Source organism: Scyliorhinus torazame, chromosome 2 (assembly GCF_047496885.1).
Source record: "Scyliorhinus torazame isolate Kashiwa2021f chromosome 2, sScyTor2.1, whole genome shotgun sequence".
NCBI classification, from domain to species: domain Eukaryota; kingdom Metazoa; phylum Chordata; class Chondrichthyes; order Carcharhiniformes; family Scyliorhinidae; genus Scyliorhinus; species Scyliorhinus torazame.
The window spans coordinates 109,851,854-109,863,935 of NC_092708.1; the positions used below are offsets into that span (position 1 = coordinate 109,851,854).

At 45.3% G+C, this 12,082-nt stretch overlaps 1 protein-coding gene across 8 annotated transcripts in view; it reads right to left on the reverse strand.

Moving 5' to 3' along the window:
* LOC140390359 (formin-like protein 2) overlaps positions 1–12,082 on the reverse strand; it is a 378,101-nt gene that overhangs the window by 62,968 nt on the left and 303,051 nt on the right. For all 8 annotated transcript variants that reach the window (XR_011934621.1, XM_072475506.1, XM_072475489.1 and 5 more), the window contains exons 10-11: positions 5,211–5,285; positions 2,068–2,178 (exon numbers count right to left, since the gene is read on the reverse strand). Coding sequence is in view for 7 of the 8 variants with exons in the window: in XM_072475506.1 (XP_072331607.1) it covers positions 2,068–2,178; positions 5,211–5,285 (186 nt within the window). In the remaining variant the exon portion in view is untranslated. The remainder of the gene's footprint in view (positions 1–2,067; positions 2,179–5,210; positions 5,286–12,082) is intronic.

Consider the following 12,082-nt stretch of genomic DNA (forward strand, 5'->3'; position numbering starts at 1 on the left):
CAAAAGCTCTGAGAATAAGGTTATGTAATCAGTGGCTGGTATGATTTGCAGACTGCACTATTCTCCCTTCTCAGCTTTAGTATGAACTGAATTAATTTATTTGGCTCGGACTCAGTACTGAGGAATAGGACATTTTCTACTTTTAGCTTCCCATGTTTCTGACACATCTGCGCTGACAATTCCACCTTCCATACCAGTGCTTCTGATGTATTTTCATTTAATCAGCTAACTCACACTTTCCTGAATAAAAAAGAGTAATAAAGAATAGAGGTCAAAATGGGGTCGAGAAGAAAAGTGTTCTCGAGACACATATGTACAGATCACTAAAAGTAGAACACAGGTCGATAACGTCATAAAAGCAAAGGAAAACTGCATTGGGGGTTATTTCTAGAGGAATAAAATCAAACAGTAGAGACATTATAAAGAACCTTGATTAGATCACACCGGGCGACCTGTGAACATATTAATCAGTCATAACTTCCTCTGAGTGGCAATCGGTGGCACACTGCCACTCCATGCTGACGTGTCTATGCTAAAGTTCTAACCTGTCTGTCGCGCCCAACGTTCCTGGCACTGACAGGGTGAGATTCAGGCAGCACAGCAGGTCCCTGGCTCCAATAGCTGCCATAAAGCAGGTGAGCTTAAATGTCCCATTGAAAATAACAGGCCAAGGAGATGGTCTTTGTCAAAGGTAAGTGAATGGGATGTGGGAGATGAGGGTTCAGACTTTGGCGGGGGGGGAAGGTGATCAGGTGGGTTCAATCGGGTTGGGGGGCTGTGGGGGTCGGGTCAAAGGGATGTTGGGTCAGGTCGGGGGGGGGGTGTTGTGGGGTCGGGTTGGGGGAGTGTGCGGTCAGGTCAGAGGGACCTGTGGTCAAGTCGGGGGGGGGGGGGGGGGGGATGTGGATCAACTCGGGGAATTGTGGGGGTCGAGTTGGTTGGGATGGGGGAGGTTGTGTGTGGGTCAGGGGTCCGGTCAGGTCAGGAGTGTCGGATCGAGGGGTGGGGAATCCTGTGTTGGTAAGGGAGGTGGATAGCATGGGGGGGGGGGGGGGGGGGGGGTGAACGGATCCCCTTCGTATTGGGAGAGTGGGGGGTGTCATGTGCAGAGTGGTGGTTCGGTCTGGGTATTTAAAACAGTTACGCTGAAGTTTGAAGTGATTTTATTTATTCTAACTCTTTCAGAGTAACGATTAACATATCACCGGCAGAAGCACCCAAAGTTAATGATTTAAATCACTTTGTTGGATGTTTCCCAGCAATTGTCCAAGGCAAATTCGCGCTTCTGGACAATTTCCGCAAAAACCCTTACCTGAGAATATCCAAGAAGAATTGCCCAACACATTCTTGGGGTCCCCCCCCCCAAAAAAAACCCCCACCAGCACAGGCCAGTGAGGCTGAATTGGCTGATTTTGTGATGTATATTCTATGTAATTTAGGGAGGAATACGAGATTCCCCTGAATATCTATTGTCATATGCATTAATATTTGAACCGTAGCACTGAACAAAAAAATATAAAATGCAAATGCTGACATTTGAGGCAGCAACATTAATATTTTCACATTGAACAAGACATCCTAATTATAGGGGTCAAACAAAGGAATCTAAGCAACTACTGTTTATTCACTCCTTTTTCAACCATATACCAGTCTCAGACATCTTTAGGACAAGAGCTTTTTACTAAAGATATTGATTTGATATCATAAGCAACAGGGGATGGCACACATTGATAATTCACAGCAGTTGTCTTGACATAGTTCCATCATCTTAAATCATTCCCGAGTAAATTATATATAGACGTATAATCTTAAAGAAATATAATCTTAAAAGCTCCAAATCAAATATTTTTTAAAATATTGCGATGGACTACAAATTAAACTACAGTGACAGAGACGTGAGGTGGGATTTTACAGTTCCACCAAAGATAATGGACATTTGAACAGCTTGTCACATTTTACGGTCCTGCCGTGACAGGGCTGTAACATTCCACTCGTGGATTACAGATAAGAAAATGGAATAATGTTGTTAAACAGCTGGCACTGATTACTAAGTAATGGAACACCCACATCCAGGTATTCATCCAGTCCTAGTTTGGTGAACTCATATTGGAGATGCACTCGGAAATTCATATCCTCTACAGAATGGACCATGATGTTAATGAACTGCATACAGGCCACCTAGAAGCAAAGGGAGATTTTTAAAAAGAGACATTATAATCGGAGAATTGTATCTTTTTTTTAGATCTTCCACAGACAGCAAAATAAAAAGCATACCTTCGTCCTATAATAACTGATGTTCCAGTTTGAATTGAAAGCCATCAAATTCCACTAAATAAAGCACCTGGGAATAATGATGATTTGTTTTTGCACTGTAAATTGTATTTATATACTTTTAATAATCCCCAACAGCCAACAACAATTACCAGATAATTGAGGGCTGTTATCTCGAGAGCAACTACATTTTCTGAAACGACCTGTTGAATATTTTATCAGCTTCAGGTGCCACGATACTGCCATGATGCAAGCAAATTTCATGACACAACATTTTATGTCGTGGAACTCCACTGTCACCGATTTATTTTTCAGTATTTTATCAGATTATTCACTGAAATATTAATCTTTGTAACCTTTTGTCATCTAAATTCAGTAGGTAGCTAAGGTTTGTGATGCAGGTGCACTGCACATCATGCAATGTATCCAACATTTGTTTTTTTTGTATTTTAGTCCACAGCAGAGCATTCTCAAGGATCCCCATCCATCACTGATAATCTTCTACATATTGACAGTTTAACTACTGTAGACTAATGGATTAGATCAAGGCCCTGAACTCCTGTCACATCCAGTTGTGGATGGTGGTGGATAATTAAACAGCAAACTGGAGGAGGAATCTTCACGAACATCGCCATCCTCAATAATGACATAGCCCAGTTCTTCTGTACAAAATAAAACACTAAAGCTTCAGCTGGAAGTGTCCAGTGTACGATCCATCTCGGCCTTCTCCTGAGATCTCCAGCATCACAGATCCCAGTCTTCAGGTTATTTGTGGAGCAAGACACCACATGAAATCACAAAATGGCTGAAGGCAATGGATACGACAACGGCTATGGCCCCCATTAACATCCCGGCTGTAGTATTGAAGATTTGTGCTCCCAAACAAGCCACGCCCCTAGCCAAGCTGCTCCAGCACAGCCACAACACCGGCACCTACTCAACAATGTCAAAAGTTGCCCAGATAAGTCATTCACAAAAAGCAGGACAAATCCAATTCAGCCAATGACTGTCCCATCTGTCTACTCTTTTTTTCTCTCAATTTAGAGTACTCAATTCTTCTTTTTCAATTAAGAGGCAATTTAGCATGGCCAATCCACCTACCCAGCACATCTTTTTTGGGTTGTGGGGGTGAGACCCAAGCAGATATGGGGAGAATGTGAAAACCTCTACACAGTGACCCGGGATCAAACCATGGTCCTCGGTGGCGTGAGGCAGCAGTGCTACCCACTGAGCCACCTGTCTACTCTCAATCATCAGCAATGTGATAGAAGGTGTAATTGATAGTGCACTTACTCAGCAATAACTTGTTCATTAGTGATCAGTTTGGGTTCCACCAGGATCACTTGGCTCAAGACCTCATTTTAGTCTTGTTAAGACTGGACAAAAGAGCTGAATTCCAGAGGTGAAGTGAGTGATGATCTTGACATCATATTTAGCTCAAAGGAAGATGGTTGTGATTGTTGATGGACAATCACGTCAGTTCCAGGAAATCACTGCGGGAGTTCCTCAGGGCAGTGTCCAAGGTCCAGCGATCTCCAGCTGTTTCACCAATGCTCTTGCCTCCATCGTAAAGTCAGAAATGGGGACATTCGCTGATGATTGCATAGTGTTCAGTCCCATTCGTAACTCCTCAGAAACTGAAACAGTCCATGCCTCCCTGCCTGCAGCAAGACCTGGACAACAATCAGGCTTGGGTTGATAAATCATGGAATCATAGTGGTAAGTTAATACCTGTGCCACCAAGTGTCAGGCAATAACCATTGCCAAAACGATAGAATCTAACCATCTCCCCATGACATTCAAAGACATTACCATAGGTGAGTCTCCCCACCTTCAACATGCCGGGGTTTACCACTAACCAGAAGCTGAACTGGACCAGCCATATAATTACTGTGGCTACAAGAACAGGTCAGATACTCGGAATTCTGCAGCAAGCAACTCACCTTCTGACTCTCCTAAGTTTGTCCACCATCTATAAGGCACAAATCAGGAGTGTGGTGGAATATTCTCCATTTGCCTGTCTGAGTGCAGCTCCAACAACACTCAAAAAAGCTGAATACCATCAAGGACAAAACAGCCCACTTAATTGGCACTAAATCAACATTTATTTCTTAAACATTCACTCCCTCCACACAGGCGCACAGTGGCAGCAGTGTGTACCGTCTACAGGATTCAAGGCAGCAACCTAAAGTTTCTTCAATTGCACCTCCCAAATTCCTGACCTCTACCCTCCAGAAGAACTAGGTCAGCAGGTGCAGAGGAACTCTACTAGGTTCTTCTCTAAGTCACTCACCATGCTGACTTGGAACGATATTGTATTTCCTTCACTGTAGCTACGTCAAAATCCTGGCACTCCTGCCCCAAAGCACTGTGGGAGTATCCAAACCACGATGACAGCAGAGGTTCAAGAAGGCAGCTCACTACCTTCTTTTGAGAAATTAAGGATGGGTAATAAGTGCTGACCTTGCCAGGACACCCACATCCCATGAACAAATAAAAAACGTTGCAATGTTGCTGAAAACACAATATGGATATTTAGTGTACACATGAATAAAATGTGGAGATGCCGGTGTTGTGACTGGGACGGGCACAGTAAGTAGTCTTACAACACCAGGTTAAAGTCCAACAGGTTTGTTTGGAATCACTAGCTTTTGCAGCGCAGCTCCTTCACCTGATGAAGGAGCTGCACTCTGAAAACTAGTGATTCCAAATAAACCTGTTGGACCTTAACCTGGCGTTGAAGACTACTTACCGAAAAAAATTAGATGGGATATTTGAAGATTAAATCTGATATCCATTGCTTCACAGAAACTAATCAACCTCAACATTTTCCCTAACATCCACTTCCACAGTAGATATCAGGAATAGGAAATTCATCTGGAGGGATGACATGATAACAAAGGAGGATGTAGAGTGCAAGACGTTAATACGATGTTTACCATGAAGTCAATGTTATTGTCTTCATTCCGGAAATGTTCCATTAGCTTTTCAAATCGGTACTTTTCAGCACACACCTGAGGTGAGATAAAAAGAGAAAAAAAATTAAACAAATCCATTTAAACACTAGAGGGTGCTCTATGCACAGAGAATAGCAACCAGACTCACAACCATGCAACATTTTAATGAGTTGGTTGGCAGTGTACAACAACAGTACACACTATAATTTTCTCTGAATGTTGGTAAATCAACTGTAAAATAATACATATTTCCCTAAAATAAACAAATAGCTAGTTAGACAGCACATGATCCACAGTCGGTTCACTGGCACAATGTAATTTAGCTCTGCTTCAGTTTCTAAATCTAGGAGATAACCTTAAAATCTCTCGACATTGGGATTTTCTCGTCATTTGCCTTTCTCATTACAGAGTCTGCAGTTATCCAAGAAAATAGAAAAAATCAGGATCTGTAATTTACATGGCAAGGAGATACAAGGGCTTCTGAATGAGCTGAAGGTGGGGAACTTTCCCAGCTCTGTGTTCCCAAGGTAACAGGAGGAAGCTGCCTCCAAGCTTCCGAGATCTATATTGTTTTAAGTCTGTTGCTGGAAACTTCAGGTTCTCACTCACAAAGGCCAGTTCTTGGATCTCAGGCCCAAGGAGGTTAAGGCAAGTCAGACAAATTAACATATGACTGTGCATTCACAAGAATAGATGAGTAAAATTTACCCACAAATTGGCTGCAAAGCACAAGTATAACCTCCAGCAGAGGTCACCAGAAAAAACACTGAATAAAAAGACAATTTTTTGTGTTACGCACATTATAAAAGCAAGTTGCAAGGGAAAACACCAGGACACACCTCAAAATAACACTCTGATTAGTGTGAACACTGAATAAAAAGAGAACTTTAGCATGTCACCTTGTTTATTTAAGATAAATTAACTTATTGTTCTACTGAACTGATAAAGTTGCAAGATGTGTATTATTAATCTTGTGAGAGCTGCGGTATTCATTTTCCCAGCAGTGGTTAGTCTCATTTATCAGCCATCATTTTCCAAACCACTAATTTTCTCTCCCCTTCCTCGCAGAAGTCATTAACTTCTTGTGGTACAGCATAAGTCAAAATCGTCATTATACTTGTCTAAGCATAGACTTGGGCACAATTCTGCCATTTGCGGGCCAAGTGCTCCTGCCAAATTGGGACCGATTCAGACTGGCGCAAGGAGAGAAGTTGATGTGCCATTCAATGGCACATAGTAAACTTTTTAAGGAGGATCGGGGTTTTCGCTGAACCTGAGAGGAATGAGGCCTAATCTCTCTGACAGGTCCTGCTACCCAGAGATTGGGGTGCCTGCATACCTTTGCAGCCCCCCTGGATCGCTGGCAACCCCCCCCTCCCATATCCTAATCGCTCGGAAGGGCACCCCACTCAGCTCCCCCCCTCTCCCGGCAGGCCCCTCCTTCAGCACCCCGCTCCAGTCCATACCTTCAGGCTCCACCCCTTGGCAGTGCCATCCTGGCACCTTGCACTCCGAGGGATGCGGGGCGGGCGAGTGCTCTTCCCACACTTGCCTCCAGGGTGCCGAGAGGGATCCTTTAGGGGGAGTGGGAGTGCTTGGGCTGGGCTGAAGGGTCTCAGGTTATGGGTCGTTCCTGGGATGGGGGTTGTTTGGCTGGTCTTCCCATCTGTAGCCTTCAAAAAATTAATAATAATAATCGCTTATTGCCACAAGTAGGCTTCAATGAAGTTACTATGAAAAGCCCCTAGTCGCCACATTCCGGCGCCTGTTAGATGTGGCTGGTACGGGAATTGAACCTGCGCTGCTGGCCTTGTTCTGCATTCCAAGCCAGCTGTTTAGCCCATTGTGCTAAGCCAGCGCCTGCCTTTCAGCATGTCAAGATCGAAGTTCTGTGGGAAGAAAGAGAAAGTCTTCTCTCCGTAGCCTTAAACTCCCAGAATGTCAATGTGAAAGATCTGTGAGATGAAGGTAAAAGTCTTTCCTTTAATGTGGTGGAAGTTTTTCATTGACAATTTCATTGCCCTTTAACCTTTTGACGCCTCTGTGCCCTTAGAAGTCCATAAGCATTGAACGGCACAGTTTACGTTAAATTTCACCATTAGGTCCAGACAATTGCAAAGGAAGGATCACCGTTGTTTATTTATATAACTCGACAGGTGCATCTACACTCCTTCTTTTGAGCAGCCGTTCTTTCGAACCACAGATTCTTTAAAGGGGCTGACACTTTGTTCTGAAGAGCTTCATAGAATTACCAGATACGGAGGCAGCACTCAGATTACCTGCTACTGAGATTTAAATCAGGACGACTGAGGTATTTGCATGTTCCTGCCGGGTCTGGGCAGGAACCTCATCAGGGCTGCGGGGAACCTCATTGGGGTCTGCAGGGCAGGCCGGGAGACTCGCACCGACATTGACACCGTTTTTGGCCTCACGCCCAATTCATCACGATTCCTGCTGCTGGCTAGCGGGCCCAGAGAATCCCCGCCCCAGCATAAATGTGGGAACATCGCTGGCAAAAATTCTATCCTTTATCTACATTCAAACGTTCAAGCAGGGGTCATCGGACAACTAATAGGAACAGAACACTGGTTAATTTTCAATTCCTTAACCCAAGAGTAATGAAACTAATTGTATCATTCCTATTACTGTTCTGGCTGATCACACTCACTCAGTTCCTACCAGGGATTGAACCTGTGATATTCTTTGTCTGTATGATTCAGCTACACACTACGTTGATCATGTGCGCCCTCATGAGAAAAACGTTACCTTCAGTTTCTTTCCCTATGTCCAATCACAATCTTCATCCTTATGGAAGAGATTTCATTGTATACTGCTCAAGCCAGAGTTGCAATTTAGGATTAATAATAATAATCTTTATTAGTGTCACAAGTAGGCTTACATTAACAATACAATGAAGTTACCGTGAAAATCCCCTAGTCACCACATTCCGGTGTCTGTTCGGGTACACTGAGGGAGAATTCAGAATGTCCAAATTACCTAACAGCACATCTTTTGGGACCTGTGGGAGGAAACCGGAGCACACGGAGGAAACCCACACAGACACAGGGAGAACGTGCAGACTCCGCACAGACAGTGGCCCGAGCCGGCAATCGAACCTGGGTCTCTGGCGCTGTGTATTATTTTCTCCTGACTTCCTCTTTCATTTTATGTCCTACCTTTAATGTCTTGCTGACCAGGCTAAACAACCGTTATTCCTAAAGGTGGTGTCATTTTATTTCAGTGCTTTAGTTTTCCTGGCACTGAATCCGTTTTTTCTATAAAAGACACTGCATTCATTTGGCATAAAATAACATTAAATTGGAACTTGCAAATTTCTTAAATTCATGCAAAGCCAAATGCTGTGCCATCACCTTCCTCGAAGACTAACTATGAAAATGGATTGTAACACTCTCGCATTGCAGCATCCAAAATGCTTCGTAAACAAGAAGTGGTGGCCAATGTACCCCAATCCATTACTTTCATTACTTCAATTCATTGATATGTTTTGGTATCCTACAGATGGGTCACTTTGGAGGTGTCATGTGGCAGAATCACAATTCATAAAAAATGAAGAGAAAATTTGAAAAAGTTAGAAAAGAAAAGCCAGTGTGTGCTGAACATACAAAGTAAGGAGTTAGCTTGATTACAGAGGATGCTCATCACTTCAACCTGTTTCCCAAATTCAGTAACCTTCTTGATTCACATTTGTTTGTGAGACATTCCATTGGATTGGATTGGATTTGTGTATTGTCACGTACCAAGGTGCAGTGAAAAGTATTTTTCTGCAAGCAACTCAACAGATCATTAAGTACATGAAAAGAAAAGTAAATAAAAGAAAATACATAATAGGGCAACACAAGATACACGACGTAACTACATAACACCGGCAAACAGAGGTGTAGTGTTAATGAGGTCAGTCCATAAGAGGGTCGTTCAGGAGTCTGGTACATGAAAAGAAAAGTAAATAAAAGAAAATACATAATAGGGCAACACAAGATACACGACGTAACTACATAACACCGGCAAACAGAGGTGTAGTGTTAATGAGGTCAGTCCATAAGAGGGTCGTTCAGGAGTCTGGTAACAGCGGGGAAGAAGCTGTTTTTGCATCTGTTTGTGTGTGTTCTCAGACTTTTGTATCTCCTGCCCAATGGAAGAAGTTGGAAGAGTGAGTAAGCCAGGTGGGAGGGGTCTTTGATTATGCTGCCCGCTTTCCCCAGGCAGCGGGAGGTGTAGATGGAGTCAGTGGATAGGAGGCAGGTTTGTGTGATGGACTGGGCTGTGTTCACGACTCTCTGAAGTTTCTTGCATTCTTGGACCGAGCAGTTGCCATACCAGGCTGTGATGCAACCATTTAAGGGGCGAGATTCTCTACTCCCGCACCGGTTGGGAGAATCGCCTGGGCCGTCAAAATTTCCCGGGACGCCGGTCCGACGCCCTCCCACGATTCTCCCAAGCGGTGGGAACGGCCCCGTCGAGTTCCGCGGGCCGCAGGCCGGAGAATCGCCGGAGACACCCAAAATGGCGATTCTCCGGCACCCCCGCTATTCTCAGGCCCGGATGGGCCGAGCGGCCAGGCCAAAACGGCGGGTTCTCCCCGGCGCCGTCCACACCTGGTCGCTGCCGTCGTGAACGGTACGTGAACGCTTGGGGGGGGCGGGGGCCTGCGGGGGGGGGGGGGGGGGGGCGAGGGGGGATCCTGCACCGGGGGGTACCTCAAATGTGGGGTGGCCCACGATCGGTGCCCACCGATCGTCGGGCCGTCCTCTCTGAAGGAGGACCTCCTTCCTTCCGCGGCCCCGCAAGATCCGTCCGCCATCTTCTTGCGGGGCGGATTTAGAGAGGACGGCAAACACGCATGCGCGGGTTGGCGCCGGCCAACCCGCGCGCGGATGATGCCCGTTATGCGGCACCGGCCGCGTCATCTATGTGGCGCCGCCTTTACGCGGGCGACAAGGCCTGGCGCGTGTAGATGACGCGGCCCTGATCCTGGCCCATTGTCAGGGCCTGAATCGGTCGGGATCGGGGCCGTTTCGCGCCGTCGTATATCTCGACGGCGCGGCCACTTCAGCACGGGAGTGGAGAATCCCGCTCAGGATGCTTTCTATGGTGCATCTGTAAAAGTTGGTAAGAGTCAGTGCCGAATTTCCTTAATTACCTGAGGAAGTATAGGCGCTGTTGTGCTTTCTTGGTGGTAGCATCGATGTGGGTGGACCAGGGCAAATTTTTGGAGATGTGCACCCCTCGGAATTTGAAACTGCTAACCATCTCCAACTCAGCCCTGATAGTGGTGTGCACAGTACTTTGCTTTCTGAAATCAATGACTAGCTCTTTAATTTTGCTGGCAATGAGGGATAGATTGTTGTCGCTGCACCACTCCACTAGGTTCTCAATCACCCTCCTGCATTCTGACTCGTCGTTATTCGAGATCCGGCCCACTATGGTTGTATCATCAGCAAACTATCTCAAACTAAGAAGAAAATAATGACTCCATGGGCCATGCAATTTTAAAGTATGTTCTTGACCACATTCATTTCCCTTAATTTCGTCTAGTTTTAAACTTGACAAAGGGCGACGGCTCTATTTTGATATAAATTCATACCTACCTAGAAGGATCAAGAAGGTGGTTCTCCCAAGACAAATGTAGGTTTGCAGTTTTGCATTTGGTTTACTTTCGGGATGTTTCAGTGGAGGTTTCGGCCTTTCACTCTTCGGTGTTGGGAGCTCAACAGCAGTTGTTTGTTTTCCATCTGGTTGGAGCTTTAATGCCCATCCAGGAAAACTGAAGAGGTAATGGCTGCAACCAGCAACCAGGCCCGAAACTATAGACTGAGTAACACCGTTAGGGTGGTGGTAAAAGACAGCGAAGGATGCCCACTCATTGGCCGTGAGTTCTTCATTAAGAGAGTCTGCTTCGAATGTTGTGGATTTGGAGCTGTGGACATCTCTGCCTGGAGGAGTTCCCCAATGCTGGATACGTTGATGGGATCTTCCAGAATGCCGCTGCATATATGAAATTTCTCAGGGTGTTCAAGAAGGGAGGAACCTGTTGAAAACCCTCATGGCAGAGCCCTGTTTACTCTGCCATCGCAGTGAATCCCAGTTGCACCGTGTATCTTTACAACCTCCTTACGGTTATGGCTGTGCTTACCCTCCTCAACAGGTATTATGATGTGGTCAGGTTAACAGCACGGAGGTCAAGGACCTCTTCAGGATTTGGACCAGGAAAGTCAAGATGACTTTGAAAGTGGTCTGGGAAGAGAGCAATCCTCCACCCTCCCTCCAGCTTCATTATCAGAGGCAGCCAAGGCTATCTTATCTACCCTGGGCAGCCAAGAAATTGCCACAAATGTGGCAAATCTGGTCATGTTGAAGCCAACTGCTGTGCCATGATCTGTAATAAGTGCAAATGGAGAGGCTATCATACAAAGAACTGCAAGCAGACCAAGTGCTACAACCTATGTAGTGGGAGAGAGCACCTATACAGGACATGCCCAGAATGCTACCTCAACTATGTACATGTGGCGGGAACTAACGAAGAGCACATAAATGGAATGGTAAATGTGGCTACCAAGAAGGAGACAAGCAATCCCCCACCCATTCACCCCTCTCGTGCCAAGAATGGGAAAAAGGAAGCAGACAGAGACAAGAAGGATGAAAAGGCCATGATAGTAGGCTGCCAAACACCAACACTATCCCCCACGCCTCAGAAGCCTGAATAAATGGAGGAAGAGCTATTTGAAGTGATGATCTGTGACTATTTTCTTTGGCAGCTTGTTCCTTTGTGAGATCATCCTTGGGAAGAAAGATTGTTGATACACTTTCTTGGAAACAAATGCTGCAGAATTCTCCGT